The following is a 21,233-nucleotide window of genomic DNA, read 5'->3' on the forward strand; positions in this document are numbered from 1 at the left end:
CTGTACGTACGATGCCATTAGAAAGGGACACAAGCTGGTTTGTAGCTAATTCATACAAACACATCTAATAAAATGACATACGTTTTATAGCTATTAAAAAAAATGTGAGAAACACATGTTATTAAAAAAACATGTGATTCTCACATGTAAAGGGACGCATGTCATTAGGAAGCGTGTGCATATTAAAATGATATGAACATTCAAAAATAAAGACCATTCAGCAGTGAATGAAAAAATAAATTACAAGTGGGAAGGAGGGAAAGATCATAAAGGATAAGGGAAAGATTATGTGCCAGTGGAACGAAATAGTCTTGAAATAGCTATTCTTGTGTTATTGAGAGGAATGATTATCATGAGAATGACTATTTCAAGCTTAGAGCATAGGAAAAACTTCACAAAACGCATTATGAACTTCTACGTGTTTTGAAATTATCATCTTAAAGTTCAAAAAATTCTCAATTTAGGGTGTCGAACTTTTAATTTTTTGCAATATCTCCCATTAGTTAGGATTTTTCTTTAAATCTTGTCAAAATCTCCAAAATACCTTTTTTTTTTTTATTATAAACAAATAAAATAAAAAATTACAAAGATTCATGCATTAGTCAAGATTTTAAAGAATTTGCAAAATTACCTACACTTGAATCTGTGCATTTTTTTTGTTTTTTTAATAAAAATACAAATGTATTTTGAAAATTTTGATAATATTTAACGAAAAATCCTAATGAAGGGAAAAAAAATTGCAAAAAATTGAAAGTTTAATACCCTAAATTGAAGAGTTTTCAAACTTTGAGGAATAATTTCAAAATGTGTAGAAGTTCAGGAGAATTTTGTGAAATTTCCCCAAGTATATAATAGGGAGTCTATCCTTATCTTATACTTTAACGCCAATGCGATTATATTCCACATTCTTTTATTTTTAATAAACGCTATTCATTTTTGTTAATGGAATAATACGATTGGTATGCGAAATGGTAGTTCCATTAGAAAAAAATGAATACTCTTTATTAAAATAATGGAAGAATGTTGAATAAAATAGTCTCTTTTTGTGATTTAATAAAGGTAGAATAAAATAGCATTGATATTTAAGTATACATATATTCTAACACTTGAAATAACCATTCTCATAATCATGAGGGAACAAGTATTTCAAGGCTATTCTATTCCACCTTCTTCTATTTTCAATAAAAACTATTATAGTTTGATATTATTATGTAATATTCTATGTTCATTCTCTGATTCTATTCGTTATTCTGACTGACCTCATTCAACTATAAATAATAAAATCACCACAAAAATATATAGTTCAATTCTTATAGTTTGTTTCTTCTAAAAAGTATGTTTGACAAATGTTTTTTTAGAGGAGAAATGAGAAAGAAATGGGTTGATGTGGTAAAATGAAGAAAACTATTTGTTAATGTGAAGAAATAAGTCTAACTTTTTGAAAAGAAAAAAAAAAAAACAAAACAAAAGAGAAAAAAATGGGTTGTTAAACAAACCTAATTAAGCCATAAACTTCTATCACTTTTGTAATGTCTCTTTAAAGTTTGAAAACTCTTAATTCAGTATATCAAACTTTTCAATTTTTTACAATGTTTCCGTTAGGGTTTGGAATTAAATCAGGCGACAAAATAGTGAAATGACCTTTATACCCCTCACAATTTTATAAAATTTTAAATTTATCCTTTTTTTTTTTTTTTTTTAAAATAGTATCCACGTTGTGTCACAACCAGACCATATTGACGGCGTTTGGTGACTCACCAGACCATTATTTTTCTTAAAAAAAAAAAATAATAATAATAATAATAAATTAGAATATTTTGAGAATTTTACACTTATTCCGTTATTCGTTAAGATTGAACAAGAAAATTTTATTTTAACTTTTGGTGAAACCAAGCAAACGAGTCAAACTCTCATCTACGGCAAGAATTGAGCCATAGAGTATCGGTGGGCTACGTGGCCGGCAATGACGACATGGGACCCTTTCAGTGTCTGTGTCTCAAATAGGTTTGGAGTAGGCAATTATTACCTGAGAGACTTTGAAGGCCCCGCGGGGCCACGACCATCAACGCCCAGACAACAAAGGTCGCTCTCCGACACCAAATTCCTGCCGTCTGTGCCGGACTCAAACTAAAGAGCATCTTCTTTAACAAAAATTTCTAACCAAAAAAAAGAAAAAAAGAAAAAAGAAAAAGAAAGGTAATCTAAAGGGTTTAATTGCCATAGATTGGTATTTGTAAACTGGTATTTTTTTTATTTTTTATCTTTAAAAAAAGTAAACTGGTATTTGTAAATAATAATTTAGGATAATTTGAAAAAGCTCAAATATTACAAATGATAGTTTTACTATGTCTTTACAAAATAAATGTTTGGGTTAATTATATTTTCTTCAAAATTGTAATATTTGAGTGAGAATGGATGAATGATGTTCGGGAAAAAAAAAATATTGGTTAGTTCTTTTATTGCTCATTCTCGTATTATTGAATTGATGTGACAATGTTTTTTAGTCGTTAAATCAAATATTGTTAAAATAAATAAATAAATAAAGATTAATGGATATGTAACCTTATAATATGAGAGTAGAATGAGAGACGAATATTTACAACAAATGTGTCAGGTTCACTATACTATTGATTTTTTTTTCTTTTTTCTTTTTAATCTAAAATGGATTAGCATGTCAAGTCAACTAAGATTGCTACCGTATAGGAAAATGTTGAAAGAATACTAAATAGCATATTAATTACTCCTCTCTAAAAAATGGATTTGTACCCCTTTATGTTTTTAAAAATATGAGATTTTCATATTTTAAAATTTGAGCATTTTATTTCATCTAATACATTAAACAAATGTAAAAATTTGTGTTATCCAGTCAAGTAAATTTTACATATTAAAAACTAAAATTAATTTTTATATTTGAAATTTTAAAATCTCTAATTCCTTTAAATAAAATCCCCCCACCGTTCCAGCCTCTTTCAAATCTCTCTTTGGCTCTGTCCTCTCTCTCGGTGACAATGGCTGGAACCACGGTCTCTCGGACGCCTCTGCTGAAGGACGAGCTGGACATCGTGATCCCCACGATTCGGAACTTGGACTTCCTGGAGATGTGGAGGCCGTTCTTTCAGCCATACCACCTGATCATAGTCCAGGACGGTGACCCATCGAAGATCATCAAGGTCCCCGAAGGCTTCGACTACGAGCTCTACAATCGCGACGATATCAAACAGATTCTGGGTCCCAAAGCGTCCTGCATTTCTTTCAAGGACTCCGCCTGCCGCTGTTTCGGTTACATGGTCTCCAAGAAGAAGTACATCTACACCATCGATGATGATTGCTTTGTAAGTGGTTTTTTTTTTTTTTGTTTTCTTTTCCCAGATTTTTAATTTCTGGGATACTTTTTTTTTTTGGGAGTGTTTTGGATGTAGGTTTTGTGTATTAGGGAGTTTTGATGTTGTTGTGAATTCATTGGTTTTCAATTGTTGGCTTTTGTGGGGTTTGGGTCTTGTGGATAGTTGATTTTGATTATTTGGGTTGTTGTTGGGTTTGTTGGTTGAGGTTTGTTGTGTTTGTGTTTTTATGTAGCTGAGTATAAAAATCAACAAGATATAATTGATCTACATTGCCTTGACATTTTGAATTAAGTCATTGCTTTCCTCCCCTTGGGGCCATTTTCTGCATGCATTAAGATCTTTCTGGGCTCCTAAATGCACAAATTTTTGAATCTTGAAGTGCAGGAAGCATTACCCATCGAGCATCTCTAATGCTTTTCTTTTGTCTAGATTGTTAGGATTCAATTGTTATCCAGTTTGAATTTGAAGGGATCATTCAGTCATTTACTTGAATCTCAAGCTTACCTTCTGTATTCTTTGCAGGTTGCTAAGGATCCATCTGGCAAGGACATTAATGCACTTGAGCAGCACATAAAAAACCTCCTGACTCCATCAACTCCATTTTTCTTCAACACCCTTTATGACCCATACCGAGAAGGTGCAGATTTTGTCCGTGGATATCCATTCAGTCTCCGAGGCGCCCCGACTGCCGTTTCTCATGGCCTCTGGCTTAATATCCCAGACTATGATGCTCCCACCAGCTTGTCAATCCACTTGAGAGAAACACAAGGTATAAAAGATCCTGTGTGCACTAGAAAATATATGTTGCTTGTTTGCAAAAAAAAAAAAAACTCTTTCTCAAATGCCTCTCTTCTTTAGGTTTGTGGATGCAGTTATGACAATACCCAAAGGAGCCCTATTCCCCATGTGTGGTATGAATCTGGCATTCAACCGTGAATTGATTGGGCCTGCAATGCACTTTGAACTCATGGGTGATGGCCAGCCAATTGGATGCTACGACGATATGTGGGCCGGCTGGTGCATCAAGGTATCGACATTTTCATTGTCAAGTCATCCTAGTTATATAGCAGTCGTATAAGAATCTACTAAATAGCATTACTCTTTCATTTGTTCGTTGATTTGTAATGCGTGTTTCAATTTTTGTGCTTAAAATCTGCTTCTCTAGCAATCAGATCTTCACAAGTAGTTGGTTTTATTGATCTGCAGGTGATATGTGATCATTTAGGATATGGAGTCAAGACTGGTCTGCCATATATCTGGCACAGCAAAGCAAGCAACCCTTTTCTGAACCTTAAGAAGGAATACAAAGGAATTTACTGGCAAGAAGAGATGGTCCCATTCTTCCATTCTATTAGCGTCCCAAAGGATTGCACCGCTGTGCAGAAATGCTACGCTGAACTCTCCAAGCAAGTCAGGGCTAGGCTTGGTAAGGTTGATGAATACTTCAACAAACTGGCTGATGCCATGTTCACATGGATTGAAGCATGGAGTGAGCTGAACCCATCTGCAGCAAAATCTGCTGATTTGCTGAGTGGTCCTCCAAAATAGATTTTTGGTAGCACTAGACTTCTACCTTTATCCAAGCTTTTGCATTGAAGCTTGTGAGAGGAATTTTGTATTTCTATAGATTGCTTAGTAAAACAGTGTTTGGCTATTTATTTGACAATTAGAGGTGGGCAGATTAACGGTTTATCGCTTACCAACTGCTTATCGACCACCACCGAACCGTCACCGACCGACAATTAATTTCTGGCCGTCGGTAGGCGGAATAAAAATATTGTTTCGTAGATTTTTTTTTTTTTTTACGATTAACCGACAATTAACCAATTTAGCCGATTGTACAAGTGAATTTTGAATTTTATTAAGAAACTTTCTTTGTTGCGTTTGTCCATCTAATTTGTGGTCGTCATTTTGGTCTATGTTCGATGAATTTTATGTCTTTTCATTTATAAAACATGTTCTTTATTGATTCTATAGTTACAAAGAAATTGATAAATCTTAACATAAAAACTTGTAATGGACAATTAAACAACTTTACCGATTAACCGAAAAAGTCGAAACTATTCACTGATTAACCGAAAAAGTCGAAACTATTCACTGTTGGTATGAAGTCGGTTAATTAATCGATTTAACCGATTTTTACGAATTGATAGGCAAAAATGTCCTTACCGACACCGACTGAATCGATACTCACTCCTATCGACAATGATTGAATTGAGATTATGGTCTTGGTAAAAAAGTTAAGAAATTACAGCAAAATTGCTATTGCAGAAAGGGTAATAGAATCCAAAAATTGTTATTGCAACCTAAATCTAACAAGGATTGTTGGTGGTGGCTGTTCTTTTTCTTTGGCCATTAATCTTTCTTCTCTAAGGAATACTGTTGCAGAAAATATCATTTAAACATTAACAGTTTGCAGAATCTTCTTCTCGATCGGCATTCATCAGGGAATGAATTATATTTATTTGTTCTAAAAAATCCAAAAAAAAAAAAAAAAAGGCAGGGAAGAAAACCTATATAAAAACCATGGTTTTCTTTTATTTCCCAATATATAATATGTCTGTACTATTGTATTTATTTTTTTTAATTTTCCATCTACAACAAATAAAATATGCTCATTTTCATTTTTTGTGAAATAAAACAGTTCTTCAGTTATATATATAAATTTTATGTTCATTTTTGCTTTTTTTTTTTTTTTCTTTTCTTTCTTTTTTTTTTAATAAAACAATTCTCAACTTTTGTATACAAGTTTTACAAATGATCACAATCGAGTCTAAAAAGTAGCATTAAAAAAAAAAAAATCTTAACAAAATTACCGCCAATCCAACTTTTCTTGTATAACCATTTATATAATGGAAAGGGGGAGAGTATTTTAAAGATTGAGGTTGTGGTTTAGTGTGCACACTGCCTAAGGTTTAGCGCCTAAAGGAGGACTAGAGTCCTATTTGTATGATTTTAAAATCACTAACAAATCAAAATTCAATAATGATCATCTCAAATTCAATAGTAATTTAAAAAATCACATCATATTTGAAAAGACGCATAGAAGACTCTAATTCTCCTTTTAACATTACTCTTTAAACGAAATAATATTTGAAGATTTCCTCTGTCGAAACGCCCCAATGAAGAATTTTCTTTGTGCCATCAAATGAAACAATAAAAAACTTGCCTCAACAATGAGAGATTTTTTATTGGTATTCCTTGTCTTGCATTGCTGATAAGCTCTAGTTGTGTCTTGTGTTTTATGTGCATGTCTCTCTCTCACACATGGACAAGAGGTATGACAACAATGCAGACTGAAAAATCATCGGTTGTTTCAATGTAGAAATGTATGATAAAATTAAGAAAAATAGGAGAGTGGAAACAAGAGACAACAAGAGAAATGTGTTACATAGGGGTCTAGTTATAGAGAAAATATGATAGCATTGATAGGTGAGGTGAATTAAGAAATGTAATATTACACTTTACAATGTTTATCCCACTTTGTCGACATGGCATTACAAATTAGTCATTAGATTTTGTTTTTTTTTTTAAAATAAGGTCTGGTCCAAAAGCTGATTGACAATGTCATATCAATATAGTGAAATAAAAATGTAATATATAATCTTTTCTAATTTAATTACAGATATCTAATAATAAATTATTGTATATCAACATAAATATAAGAAAGAAAAAATTAAGAGGTTGGTTCCACGTCAACATTATAAGATAGTTGTAAGATAAAAATGTGGTATATAATATTTTTCATGTTAAATCCTCTGATATTGAAATTGTCATGATTGGTATTTGAAAATCACATACATGTTATGTGTCATTGACGTGCAATGGGAAGATTTTTTTTTTTTTTTTTTTTCACCTTAAAATGTTTTCTGTCGAAAAAATTAGGCAAAAAATAAGCATGTTTGGGGGAATCTCATTTGGAGTTTATGAAAGAAAAAAAAGAAAAAAAAAAAGAAATGAATGATAGATCAAAATTTCAATTAAAAGCTATGTTTGTTTCGAAGTAAAATATCTTTCTTACATTTTTATTGTTTGGCCTCTACAGAATTCTGGTGGAGATCCAACTGACTCTGACAATATAAGAATGAAAAACTTAAACTTAAGAAATAGTTTACGATTTTAAAAAAGAAAAACTATTTTTCAGTTTTTACCGAAACTAAAAAATAATTTTGATTTAACTACAATTTTTTGTCATACCAAATGTGAAAAGAAAAAAAAATATAAATATAAATAAATAAATATACTTACCAAACAGGCAAACACTACATGGACGTCCGGTTTTTATTCAGTTGTTTTGTCTTCTCACAAAAACAAAACAGAAACGTAAAACGCCGTTGCCGGGGATCGAACCCGGGTCACCCGCGTGACAGGCGGGAATACTTACCACTATACTACAACGACCTTGTTGCTCTTTTAGTTTGCTAATAATATATAACATTAATTCACAATTTCTCTTTAGAAAGTTTAATTTTAATTAAGGAGTTCACAAAAGTATGACATGCAGATGTGTCCGCTATAGCGATAGGTGTCACCAATGTTTTCATGACCTTGTCCGTTGAACTAGAAACTCCCAGTATCAAAAAAATGAATAAATTGATTGGTACCCTACCTTTTGTCACCATTATATGTGGGTTTCTAATTGCTTATACAAATCAAGTGAAGGTATCAAGATCAATTATATATAATATCGTGGAATTTATTGAATTTTTTTTTTTTTTTGTTAAAGCCTATAATATGATTAGTGTAATTTCAGTTAACTTTGAGGGAGGAAACAGCACATAGTTTAGCTAAATTAGCTATTTTTCAATTGTCCGATTAGGTTTAGAGAGAAGATAAGTCTCTTTGTATTAACAATATTGTCCTTGTTGAGCAAGGTTCTCCTATTATCAATTAAAGCCTAAGATTTCCCTTAAAAATAAAAATAAAAAATAAAATAACATAAAAAGAAGAAGTAGTAGAAGAAGAAAATATGCCAAAACAAAAAGATTGTGAGCTAATTTAATGTTTTGATGCAGTGTTTATATCTAGCCGTTCTCAAATAATGTAATTTAAAAATCTACAATTTTTTGGAAATTGTGGAAGATCTTGATCCCTTAGGGAGCGGATCCAATTGGCGATAGCACCGACTAAGTGGCAACAACCAACGGACGAACACACTAGGGTAGCGAAGGTGTCAGAGCTGCTTCACCACCCGATGAAGCCACTCCAGATGAAAAGTCTCGCCATGTGCGAGGCTGAGGATCCAGCTATGGACCCTACACCACCCTCTTGCAACCGTTGGAGACTTGGAGGAAGAAAGGGTTTGGCTGCTTTGGATTTTCAAGATCTTCTCTGGAAAGCATTAAAGCAGATGCCCAGTAGATGTGAAGGCTTGCAAGCAGATGAGATTAGCTCCATTCTTCTGGCATGTGAATGCAGCCTTGTTTTCAATTGAAATATTTGTCCTTGTTCATTACACTGAATCCCTCATCAAAATAATTGAAGAAAAATCATTTCTTAAATTCACCTTGACCATTTCAGGGAGCATGATTTGGTTACAAATGATTATAGAATCACCTAATTCATATACAAGTGAACATATAATTTTTGAAGCCATTAAGCCACTCTAAAAAATGTCTTCCTAATTGAATTAACAGAGTCAGGCTTGAAGACTTCCATCTTAGGTTTCTTCCAGCCTGCCACATTCTAGCACACCTTTCTCCTTGTCTGGATACATGTGCAACCATTCAGTCTCTAAGCCAAAAAAAAAGGTATTAAAGTTAGTAAAACTCCCATAGAATGGTGCATTTCTTAATGCTCACTTGTGACAGTAAGATATATTTCTTAATTTAACACTTACACCTTTTCAGAGGATGGAAAAATTATGAAATTGTTTTCCAAAGGATCATTCTGGAAGCAACATAGTAACTTACATTTCTCGTTTGCCTTTTGCTCTTACCACAAAATGGTTTAATGTTCTGCAGCTGAGATGGCAGGACTAGAGGTGGTAGGCATCACCAAATTTCTTGATGCTTGTGTAGTTGATGTTCATAGGTGTGATGATGCCAATGTACTTAACAGTATATTAATAAAAACATATTTTCACTTCCCAATTACTAATTAGTATTGTAGGATATTGCCAATATGTTATCCATGCAGTGCCTATATAAGCAGTATAGCATATAATAGCTATGGATTCTTCACAGCTCTTTTTTCTCTCATGTCAAACATCTCGTAAATAGAATAATTATACCCAAATAATGCACTCACATTTATTTGTTCCATGAATAAAGTGGATCCTTTGTTCATCAGCTTGAGCCATTATATTTAATTCTACAATGGTTCTTTAGCATTCTGATTATTTGCATATTTTGTATGTTTATCATGGTTAGTTTTAACTGATGTGTTGTTACAGCTTCAATAGGCCCACAAACCCCTTCTTTCCAATTAACAGCATATAAATTTACAAGTAAACATTGAAAAGATAGAAAGTTCCTTTCTTTTTTCTTTTTCATGAGGAAATCTCAGGTTATTATGTCATGTAGAAACACAGAAACTTGGCTTTCTAAGGGGCAAAGTAATATACCTTGTTTTCTGAGCATTTAAGTGATCCGCAAGCAACAGAAGGCATCATTATCCTGCTTCATCTGCATGAATTGCCTCTGATGCTCCACTCGCTGGAGCTGTGATGACAGTTGAAGCAAGTCCATGGTAGGTCCATTTTCACAGGAATGACAATTGTCGGAATTCAAACAATCAGACCTTTGGAACATCCTATCTGTGATTTCAAAGTTAACAGGACCACTACTATCAGATATCAGTATGGGGCCAAGGTGATTCTCTTCTGCAGCATTCATTTCTGATGAAGGGAACTTATTTGACACTCCACTTAAGGAATCCTGTGAGGCTATTCCTCTGAAGTTCTCAGAGACTCGACTCATGCCATAATGGGGATGGCTACCTGGAATGATCAATGGATGAGCCATGGGAATTCCAGATGAATGGCTTGAAGACTTCTGTGAATGAGATGACAGAAGAGAGAGAGCACAACCGGAGTCCGAAATTGTCGATAATCCTTGAACGGTTGAAGCTGCATCGAAAACATTGAAGTCTTCACTTGCTAATGGGGTGTTTTGGAAAAGAGAATGCGAGCTAGAAGTTGGGCATCCTACATCATTTGTATATTGGCTTGTATTCTCGCAAAAAGTGCTTCCTGTTGCAGTACTAGCTCCATTGTCATGAAATGTGGCGAAATGTTTCCCAATATCATGAGGGAGGAGGGATTTTGAATGCAGATTCCCATTGGTAACAGGAATTGTTGACAGAGGCCTATAGTCAGTCCCATCTTCAACTTTTATAGGCTTGCACCAGTCATCAGTTCCATATTTCTCATGATGCAAAAGGCCACGAGGGAGAAATTCTTGGCAAATAAAGGATGTTGTTGATAAAGAACTTCCCACAGATCTGATATCTGCAAAGCCTTCAGAGTTAAAAACGTTAACAACATAGTTTGAAGAATACAACAAGACTACAACAGTACCAATGGGGACTCGTGAATCAGTCTTTACAAGAAATAAATATATAGCACTAATTAAACAAGAAATCCTTGGAAATTTTAGAGAACAAAAGGGTGCTGTTGTCATGGAATTTGCTAAAGATGTCCTAAATATTAATTTGTCAATGATAAAAGTAGGTAACATACGATGGAAAGTTTTACCATATCAGTAAAATTAGAAGAAGGTAACATAAAAATAGAATTCTACAAGTGATGATTTGTAATACTAGCTCCCACAACCTTAAGTGCCCAACAACTAGTTAGTTAATTTACTCAGAGTCTGTCATTTAATAAGTAGATTGTATGCCTGAGTTTGAAAAGGAATGATGGATTTCAATGGAAAAAAACCTTTCTAGAGCAGAGAAACCAGATACAGAAATAAAGGAAGAAAAGAAGACCCTGGTGAAGTAACTCTAAGAAGCTTGGGTTGCTACACCTAGGAGACATTTTATTATGAAGATGTTTACTTATCTAAAAAAAGAAGGAAGATGTTTATTTCAATGTCAAAGAAATAGGGTAATTTGATACTTCATTAGTTTGAGTAAGTTTGGCACCCATTTGAGTAACAATACAGAAATGGAATTTATTTACGTTAAAGTTCTTTGAAGAAACTAAATATGTTAAATTACAACTTATCCCAAGAGCTTAAGCTCATAGAAAGAGGTAAATTTAATCACTTAATCTACACTTTAACAAAATCAACTAAATTGTGACTAAACACTGCACACACACACACACACACACACAAAAAAAAAAAAGTGACGAATTAGATGTTAAGGATAAACATGAGTTGCATGAGCTGCTTGCTAATAACCAAAAGGACCCTCAGATCAAGCATGAAAAATTAGCAAAAGCATCCAGTAAAGATCTCCAGATTTCATGCCGACTTGTCACCCCACAGCAGCCTGCTGCAGCCCTTCTTCCCTAATTCATGGAGCTTATTCAAGCTCGTCTCACGGTCGGTCTCCTGCTGATCTGCACATAATCTCAGCACACCTTCGTGTTCCTAATCTTTCCCTTTTCTACTCTTACTTGTATTTCTTGTTTTGTAAACCTTGTACCTCTACATTCTAGCTTTCTGTTTTTTACTCCGTAACTTATTGGATATATAAACATGACATTGTTCTGTTTTGGGCTTCTCGCAACTCTTTCGTTAGAGATAAAGAAAGGGGGAGAGCAAAAGCCAGAAGTTATAATGTCATCTCTTATTATGAAATTCTGCACGCCATTATAGTTATGCAATACTGAAGTAGTCATATAATTTAAGTTGGAAGATCCAAAGTTTGATTCATGTGAACCAATTAGAGAGGATGTTTCATTAATACCATTATATGACTGAAGCAATCTCCCGCCCCTTCCAGAGTGAATACCCACTTGAGGCTTTCTGCGACGCTGATTGTGGCCAGCAAGGCGTTTACGGCAGCTACGCTTACCATCATCAAATTCACCCAGCAAATGAAACCTGAATGGCGTGCACATAATAGAAACAATGAGAATGATTACACTATAATTGTGTCAAGTTCATGGCTTACACGATTAAATGTCATACAAAATGCACATAGTGTAGGTTTGGATATATAGCTTGTCCAAACCATCAACATAAGACAACCATACAACATCGAAGTTATAGGAATTTAACGAGTTTAGGATACAACAACTTCAAACAATATGCCTTCATGGTAACCTAAGAGGTTTGGATGGATAAAATACTATCTTCTGATGGAAGAAGGAAACATTAAACAATCAAAGATAATGGTAAAGAAAAATTGTGAAAAACAATGAGGGGATTCAATTTTGGAAAATGCAATTGACCCAAACTAACAAGTGGAGAGGGTGAATAGGTGTTTGCAAGAACAACAGCAATTTAAAAATCCAGATTTTTTTGTTTTTGTTCTTTTGTTTGTTTTTACCCTTGTCAAGCAAACTTGGATCCATGCAAATCGCTTCTTCTACGTGGATCGGGTAAGACTCTATCGTCCTCCGTCGGGCGTAGCCCCAAAAAATTGTTTTGACACAAGAATTTGCCAACACACACATAAAACCTAACAAATGTCAAGAGGTCCTGTAATGAGAAATAAAGCACAATATATAGAGTCCAACAAACTCTTAAGTTCCTCAATGCTCCTTCTGGCTGCCATAAAAGTACATGGAAAGTGAGCTTTAAAACATATAAAACATAACTTACCTGCTACACTGCTGACAAAACCTCTGTTCAATGCCGTTGACAATAACTTTGGCTGTCTTCGAGTGATCCTCACAAACTTTATGCCTCTTGTGGTAGTCTTTAGAGGCGTTTAGATCCTTGTTGCAGCCATAAACTTGGCAGAAGGCAGTTTGTGAATAAACCCCCATTGCTCGCATTCTCTTTGCAGGTCTAGATGACTCAGAGGAAGCTAAAATGGGAACAACTCCTTTTGAAAATTTAGAAAAGTGGTCATCTTTCTGATCAGGAAGCCGCCCCAGCTTCAAATCAATGGAAGAAGAATCTCTGCTGTTTGAGTCCACCACAGAGCTTGAGAGCTTCGAAGTGGAGTCATCTTGTTGACTTGAGAGAAACATGTTGTTGCCAAAACTACATGTTCTCAATTCCCAACCCAAGAAGCCATTTTTGCTTCTCAGGAGAGAATTTGTAGGTACTATTGCTTCATCGGATGCAAACCCCTTCCCTTCAGAAACGAAGTTCCAAGATTCCATATCATGCAACAGAATCGCTGTTAACGATTTCCCACACAAACCCACTTCAGTTCATGCACAAAAATGAAAAGAAACAAAATCTGTGATACACTTTTAGTTAGAAAACAGGTTGAATTTTAATTTCCATATCCACTAATTTGCATATACAATAAATAAATATGGGTAAACATTACAGTGAAAAGGCGGCTACCGCGGCTACCACTAAAACCGCTAACCGCAACTGTCTGAGTGTTAAAAAAAAAAATCGCTAACCGGACCGACTTAGACGATTAGCAGTTCGGCAGTTATGGCGATTAGCTATTAACTGCCGGCTATTTCAGCCTTATGAACATCGGATAATCTTGTAAAGCACTGTACACAACCCACAAAGCCAACCTCAACACAATGAGAAAAACGTCACAAATGCCCTTCCATGGAGCTTCATATTAATTGAACTCTCAATTCCTGAGAAACCAATTAGACTGAAAGAATGAACCCATTATAGAAAACCAAACCCAGATAACTAAGAAAAAAAAAAGTACAAAAAAAAAGGGTCTGAAACCCACCTGAAATTCAATCAGGAAAGAGGTCAGAATGCTCAATGCAAAAACTTAATCAGTGGAAAGGTACAAAACAGAAGCATGAACACACTTCAGACACCAATAAAAAATAAAAAATAAAAAAAAGGAAAAACTAAAAATTTACCTAAATGATATGAGAGAGAGAGAGAGAGAGAGAGAGAGAGAGGTTTGCTTTACCAAAGTAAATGTGCAATAGTTGAATTGCAGTGTGGGGATGAGACAGAAGACCAGAGTGTGAAAGAGAGATTAGTGCATCCCAAACTCCATTGAAGAGGTTGTTGTTGCTATTTTAGGAGAAAGTAAGTGAGAAGGTGAACCAACATTGAACACCTTTTAACTTCTTTTTGCCTTGTTTGCTGTTGAGTGAGCAGGGAATTATATATACTTTCCACACTGAATTTCATAGTAGTACAGTGAGTCTAGAGTCTAGGACAAGGAAAAAGGTCATTTAATTTTTTTTTTTTTTTTTTAATAATTTCAACAACCCTTTTTCTATATTCTCCAAAAAATAGAAAAAAAAAAAATGGTAAAAAAAGTAAAAAACCAGAGAGTAATTATGTGGAACTAGTATTACTGTTTCTGCACAGTAAAAGCCGGCTCTCTATTTATGTTGGGATCTAGAAGACAGGCCGCACGCTAGAATTATAACACCCGGCTACGCTACAACAAACCGTCCCTATCCTTGTCATGTGCGCGTGTCTCTCAGTCTCTCTCAGAGAGACTGGGGATCACTAGGGCCCATAATTTTAGTTACTGGAATTACTTTTTCTCCTCAAGGAAGCAAATGGGGTTAGCTCACCTACCCCTAATCCCTATCCTTAACATTGGGTGGGGGAACAAAACACATCTTTGTTTGAAAATCAACAAACAATAGCAATTAAAGTGTTAAATATAGTTATGCCCCATATCTATCAACTATCAATCATTTTGAAAAATGTCCTACAAATTAATTCGTCTAACATTTAGATATATTAAAGGGCCAATTACATTTTGCCTTTATGAATTATAGCGCCTTGACATTTTTTTCTATGAACTATCAACTATGACATCTGACTTTATCAAACTATCATTTTATGACAAAAAGTCAACTTTTGTCAGTCAAAGAGGTTAAAATTGATGGTCAACGATCATGTGCAAGTCATGTGACATTTTAAATTTTTTCCTTCCACTTTTGCCCCCACTTCAAACCGAAAAAATGACACTTATACCCTCTTAAACCCTAATCTAACACATGAAAACAATTTAAAATGAGGGCAAAAGTGAAAGTAAAAAAATTTAAAATGGCACATGACTTACACATGACCGTTGACCGTCAATTTTAACCATTTTGACTGACGAAATGGGGCTTTTTGTCATAAAATTGTAGTTTGATGAGGTCAGGTGTCATAGTTGGTAGTTCATAGAAGAAAAATGTCAAGGCGCTATAGTCCATTAGGACAAAAGGTAATTACTCATATATTAAATTATTATTTTATTTCAATTAAGAATGAATTTATTAAAAAAAATTGATTAAATACTAAAATATAAAAGAATTTGTATGAAATTTTTCATTTTCATTTTCATTTTTAATTACAAATTTGTTTTTTTATAAAAAAAAAAAAAATAGAGGAAATTTTTGGAAGAATGACAGAAATATGGCTTAATTGCAATAAAATTGTAGTTTAATGTATCAAAGTGTCACACTTGTCAGGCTTTTTTAAAGATGACTCATAGTTCAGATGCTTGAGAACATATTTAGGAATTATAATTATTTTAAGAAATAGAACTTTTAAATTCTAAACAAACTTTTCAACAAAATTTTAATTTTTAAATTTTTGCTAAAAATACATTTTAACAATTTTTAAAATAAAATTTTAAAAAATACTTTTAAAAATTTTTACCGTGTCAAATGTTATTTGGTATAACGTTTTTAGATACCTAAAAGAAATAAAAAATTATTTGGTTTGAACTTTCAACACAACGTGTTGATGAATTGTCGGTAACAAGGTGGCACTAGAGCATTGGGAGGGAGAGAGTGCTGAATGCCACGTGTAAATCTCCTGGTGGTGAAGAAATAGCGCGTGTCCACGTGGCCTAGTCTGGGAGAAGCAGAGAAGGAGGTGAGCGCATCATGACAAACCTACTGCACCGACTATGTGACTCATCATTGTGTTGCCAGCACGAAAGCTCCTAATCCTAACAAAAAATTCAATGGGACGCCAACTCTCTACCCCAACCACTCGTACACGTACACGTGGTCCTCCCAACTCTTACATTATTAACTCTCAAAATTTAATGCCAAGTATTTATTGAACTAGATAAGCTTTTAACCATAACTAAAATAATTACCTTTGTTGGTGTGATTTTACAGTCTAAGAGCATTTCCAGCATAGGGAGTCTGTTCCACGAAATATATTTAAAAAATTATAAAAAATGTTCCACAATCAACTTCTTAAAGCATTTTTAGCAGATTCCTAATACGAGAGTATGTTCCTTATGCGTAGAAAATATGTCCAAAAATTGTAAAAAATATTTCACCGCAGATTCCCTAAATAAGCCTCAACCATGAAAATCGCTATAGTAAAATTCAAAGTATAGGGTTCCACTATTGCAATCATTATGATTATTAAAATAAATAAATAAAAACGTTTCTCTCTCTTCTCTACTCTCTCCTCTCTCCTCTCATACGTATAATATAATTTAAAAAATAAATATTTTAATGATATAAGAAATGATTACGGGAAGTTATTGTGGTATATTTTGACATATGGAAGCAAAAAGTAGTTTGAATCCTTAAATGTAGGGAAAATGATGAGGAAGCTGCTGGGAATGCTCTTAAATAAGCCTCAACCATGAGGATCGCTATAGTTAAACCCAACCTTATGATTATTAAAAAAAAAAAAACCTTTTTCTCTCTTTTCTCTCGTCTTACGATTCTCTCTCTTCTCTTCTCTTATATATATATATATAGAGAGAGAGAGAGAGAGAGAGAGAATAATTAAGGAAAGTTATTGAGATATATTTTGACATAAAAAATATTTTGAGTTATTAGTTTCGGTCACCCCCAGTGGGTACTGGGGGTGGATTTGGCCACCCCCATCCGGCTAGATGGGGGTGGCCAGGCCACCCCCATGGCCAAAGGGCCCCCCAATTTTTTTCCTTTTCTTTTTTTTTTTTTTTTTTTTTTAAATATACATTTTTTTAATTTTTTTTAAAAATTAAATATGTGCCAAGTGTCAACATCTGATTGGTCCACGTGTCAGTCCTAACGGTCAACTGATAGATTAACTTTGTCCTTTATCAAAACCTCAGGAGGTCCTGTGATAAAAATGAAACCCCGTAAGATAAAAATAAAATTATCAAATTTCAAAAGAGTATTTAGTATTTAATCCAAAATAAAAAGTAGTTTAAATCTTTACGTGTACGAAAAATGATGAAAAAGTTACTGAAAATACTCTTAAGATTTGTTATCACAACAGTCTCTTTGTGGTTAAGTTGAGGTGGGAGGCTCCGATACGAGAATAATGTGCCTATGAAATAATGAAGACGTCAAAAGATGTCCTGTCGAAGCTATAGGTCATCCGATGCTGAAGTCAATATGATCATTATTAGAGTGAGAAAGAGAAATGGGGAAGTGGTTTCTGGTTCCAAGTGAACCAGCAATGCATTAGAGAAAGAGAGAGAGAGAGAGAAAGATTTTGGTCTCCTAGTGGGAGTTGAAGAAGATCTCCTCTTCTTCCCTTGTGTCAAAATAGTGCTCACACGTGTAAAAGTTATGTGCTGGCAATAGGTGTCAAAGTTGGGTATGTGGTGACATTTTGTTCATATTTGTAACCAAAAAAAAAAAAGGAAACTTCACTAAGCACCCCCAAACTTTCACCCGTTTTGAAATACCCTCTCTGAACTTCAAAATCTCTCAATTTAGTCCCCTGAACATTCAATTGCTTTCAATTTGGACCCCTCCGTCAAATTTTAAACGTCACATGGCGTTTATACCCCTAACTTTTGTATAAAATTCCAACTTCTAAAACGTTTTTTTATTTTTTAAAAAACAAAAATCAGGGATATTTTGGTCTTTTTTTTTTTAATTTTTAACGGCTAAAACTAACGGAATGGTCCAAATTGAGAGCAATTGAAAGTTCAGGGGACTAAATTGAGAGATTTTGAAGTTCAGGGGGGTATTTCAAAACGGGTAGAAGTTTGGGAGTCCTTAATGAAGTTTTCCCCAAAAAAAAAAAAAAAAAAAGTAAGGATTTTATCCCCCAACTTTTTTATTTATTTATTTATTTTGTATCCCCAACAACCTTGAATATGAAAATTTTGCATGAATTTTATTAAATATTTTTTTTCATATATGTGGAAACTTTATCTTGATTTTCAAGTTTTATGAATTATTTTTTTGGATTAATTTCACAAATGTTTCTCAAACTTCTAACCCACTGTTAACATTTGACTTTAAATCCTAAAAAAATAAATAATAATAAATAAATAAATTTAATTTAAAATTAAGAGTAAATTTAGAATTTTATAAATGTTTTAGGGGCATAAAGGTCATTTTATCTATTGATATTTCTATTTATTCTAACATAACGCTCACCCCTCACTTTCGAGTCTCTGACACCGAAGTATTGATCTAAAACCAACAAATACAAACTACAGTGACTCGCTTATATGATTTTGTTAGTAAATATTATGTCTATGAAGTAGTTTTTTAAAATAATGAGAATTATTTAGTGTGAAATGTTATATAATTTTTATTTTGGTGTTTCAAACTTATGTATTTGCTTCTTATTACAAGATGTAAAACATTTAATTTATGCTACAACCTGATTAAAGTCATTAAAAAAATGTAATATATTGGTGAGAAAATCTCCAATTATTTTAATTACTTAGAAAATTGTTTTCCTGCTGCTCCAGATTGTCCTTTCCTCTGTAATTCAGCAAAAACTAATAAGAAGGCTTGACAGTCCACGGGACATATTATGACAATATTAGCGACGTACTGTCCTGTCTTTGGCGGTCATTTTGGGAGAAAACGACATATTTTTATTTATGAAATGAACATATCTTAAGTCGTTGTCCCAGTTGCACTTTCTGACTGTCCAACGATTAGGTTGAGGCGTTGGGAGGAGAGAAAGGCAATTAGAATTTTTGTCGTTCGCTATTCTTTTGTTTTTCTGAGCTTGTCGTTTACTATTCACTAAGAGACTAATATTGAATGAAGCTAAAAAAAAGAAAAAAAAAAAAGAAAGGAAAGATGATAGAATGATTTCCCTGTCATTGTGCTTTTCTTTTTTTCTTACAAGGATTTCCACCATCAACACCCAAAGAGAGAGAGAGAGAGAGAATTTTAAATTTATACAACAATAAGAATTTATTTCATTTTAGATATTAATTAAAGAGAGTGAATCGTAAAACTCACTCACTCATTAATAAGAAAATTTAGTTTGTAAACTTTTTTAGTTATTGGATAAGAAGTTTTAATTAAATGAATGGGTATTTTTAAGATAAATCTTTAAGTCAATGGCCAAAACACATCATACCTTAAATGTTTTTTTTTTTTTTTTTTTTCAATTTTAATGGCTTAAGTTTATCAAAAAGGTGCAATAGATCATTTCACTAATTTTCTGTCTGAAATTGTGCTCTCTGTTATTGCCAAGCCAGCATTTTGCCACATCACATTAAAATAATATTGTTTTAATAATTTAATTAAATTTTTTTTTAAAAAAAAAAAATTAAAAGGATGGTCAATGGAAATGCTGCTACCCCCAACTCCTCTAAGGTGGCAGCTAGGCACCCCAAAAACCCCATGGGAGTAGACACAAACACCCATGGGCGTGGCTTGCGACCACCCTCACGTGGTATAGGAGTGGTCGTAAGCAAACCCAACCCCATTTTGTGGCCACAAGCCACTCCCATGGGAGTTTGGGGGTGGCCAGCTACCACTAGGGGCAGAACTACCTCTAGGCTTGGAGGTCCCCAGCCCCCCCCTAAGACAAGGGGTGGTTCAATTTTATTTTTTTTTATTTTTTTATTATTTTTTTTTTTTAATTTTTGCCCCCTCAAACTAAATATTCTAGTTCCGCCCCTGGCTACCACCCTATATGACCTAGGGGTGGCAACGCCACTCTTGGCCACACCTCTATTTTTTTTCGTCATAATTTTGTTTTTTTGTTTTTTTTTTTTAAGATGTGATTTTTTTAATTAAATTATTATTTTAATGTGAAGTGACAAAAATGTTGATGTAGCACTAACAAATGACACAATTTTGAATAGTAAACCAATGAAATGATCTATTGCACCTTTCAATAAACTTAGCCGGCTGAAGTTGTAAAAAAAAAAAAAAAAATTAAGGTATGATCTATTTTGGCGCATTGATTCAAGAATTTATCTAAAAAGAGAGCTCTTACTATGAGGTCATGGTATAAACCAGCCATTTTACAGCATCCAATTACCATGTGACACATCTTCAATTTAAGAGAAATGCAAAAAATAAAAGATAGAACAACCATACCAAATCAAAAAGAGAAAGAAAAAGAAAAAGAAAAAAGAAAAAAAACCCTAGCTGGCAAGACCTAGGCCAGACTCATGCCATGGGTTCGGCTAGACCCACACCGTGGGTCACCCTCTCTGGCCACTTTTCTGCCAAACCCAACCTCAAAATCCGTTTTTAATGCCTCAAAACTCGCTTCTAATACCTTAAAACTCGTTTTTTGATTCAAAACTAAAATCTAGATAATGAAGGTTAACATTTTAGGGATTCTATCACCCTAAAGAGATCCGCTAGAGAGGGCTACCGCTTGCCGTGACCCAGCTGTGAATGTTGCTACTGCGGCTATAGTAGATGTGGTGGGTGAATGGTGGGAGAGAGAGAAGAAGAGAAAGTGGGAGAGAAAGAAAAAAATTCAATGTTTTTGTTCCTATTCTATGAGGTGTAACTAGCTGATGTATACACCTTCTATTGGATGCTATAAAACATCACTTTTGCATATGGACCTGATAGAAGGTTTATCCATCTAAAAAATACCCTAAATGAATCATGTTTATGCTATGTGATATAAGAATTGTTATGATCTTAATATTTTATCAATGAAATTTGAAAGATTCTATATATATATATAT

At 33.7% G+C, this 21,233-nt stretch overlaps 1 protein-coding gene, 1 non-coding gene and 1 pseudogene across 5 annotated transcripts; 1 reads left to right on the top strand and 2 right to left on the bottom strand.

Moving 5' to 3' along the window:
• The first annotated feature begins 2,993 nt into the window (after positions 1-2,993).
• On the top strand, positions 2,994-5,059 carry LOC132175921 (probable UDP-arabinopyranose mutase 2; annotated as a pseudogene).
• Positions 5,060-7,673: 2,614 nt separating this feature from the next.
• TRNAD-GUC (transfer RNA aspartic acid (anticodon GUC)) lies at positions 7,674-7,745 on the bottom strand. The gene has a single exon. It is a non-coding gene; the product is annotated as a tRNA-Asp (tRNA).
• A 981-nt stretch (positions 7,746-8,726) lies between these two features.
• On the bottom strand, positions 8,727-14,505 carry LOC132175185 (squamosa promoter-binding-like protein 6). Of its 4 annotated transcripts, none has more exons than XM_059587050.1 (5): positions 14,310-14,505; positions 13,064-13,616; positions 12,204-12,340; positions 9,910-10,794; positions 8,727-9,077 (listed from the first exon to the last, which is right to left on the bottom strand). In XM_059587050.1, exons 2-4 carry the CDS (start codon positions 13,570-13,572, stop codon positions 9,926-9,928), a joined length of 1,515 nt encoding a protein of 504 aa, XP_059443033.1. In that variant the 5' UTR covers positions 13,573-13,616; positions 14,310-14,505; the 3' UTR covers positions 8,727-9,077; positions 9,910-9,925. The 4 variants fall into 4 exon arrangements, with proteins under 4 accessions (XP_059443033.1, XP_059443032.1, XP_059443030.1 ...); XM_059587049.1 differs by having other exon boundaries at positions 9,910-10,803; positions 13,064-13,589; positions 14,310-14,504; XM_059587047.1 differs by having other exon boundaries at positions 9,910-10,803; positions 14,310-14,504.
• Positions 14,506-21,233: the final 6,728 nt, after the last annotated feature.

This window comes from Corylus avellana, chromosome ca3 (assembly GCF_901000735.1).
Source record: "Corylus avellana chromosome ca3, CavTom2PMs-1.0".
NCBI lineage: Eukaryota > Viridiplantae > Streptophyta > Magnoliopsida > Fagales > Betulaceae > Corylus > Corylus avellana.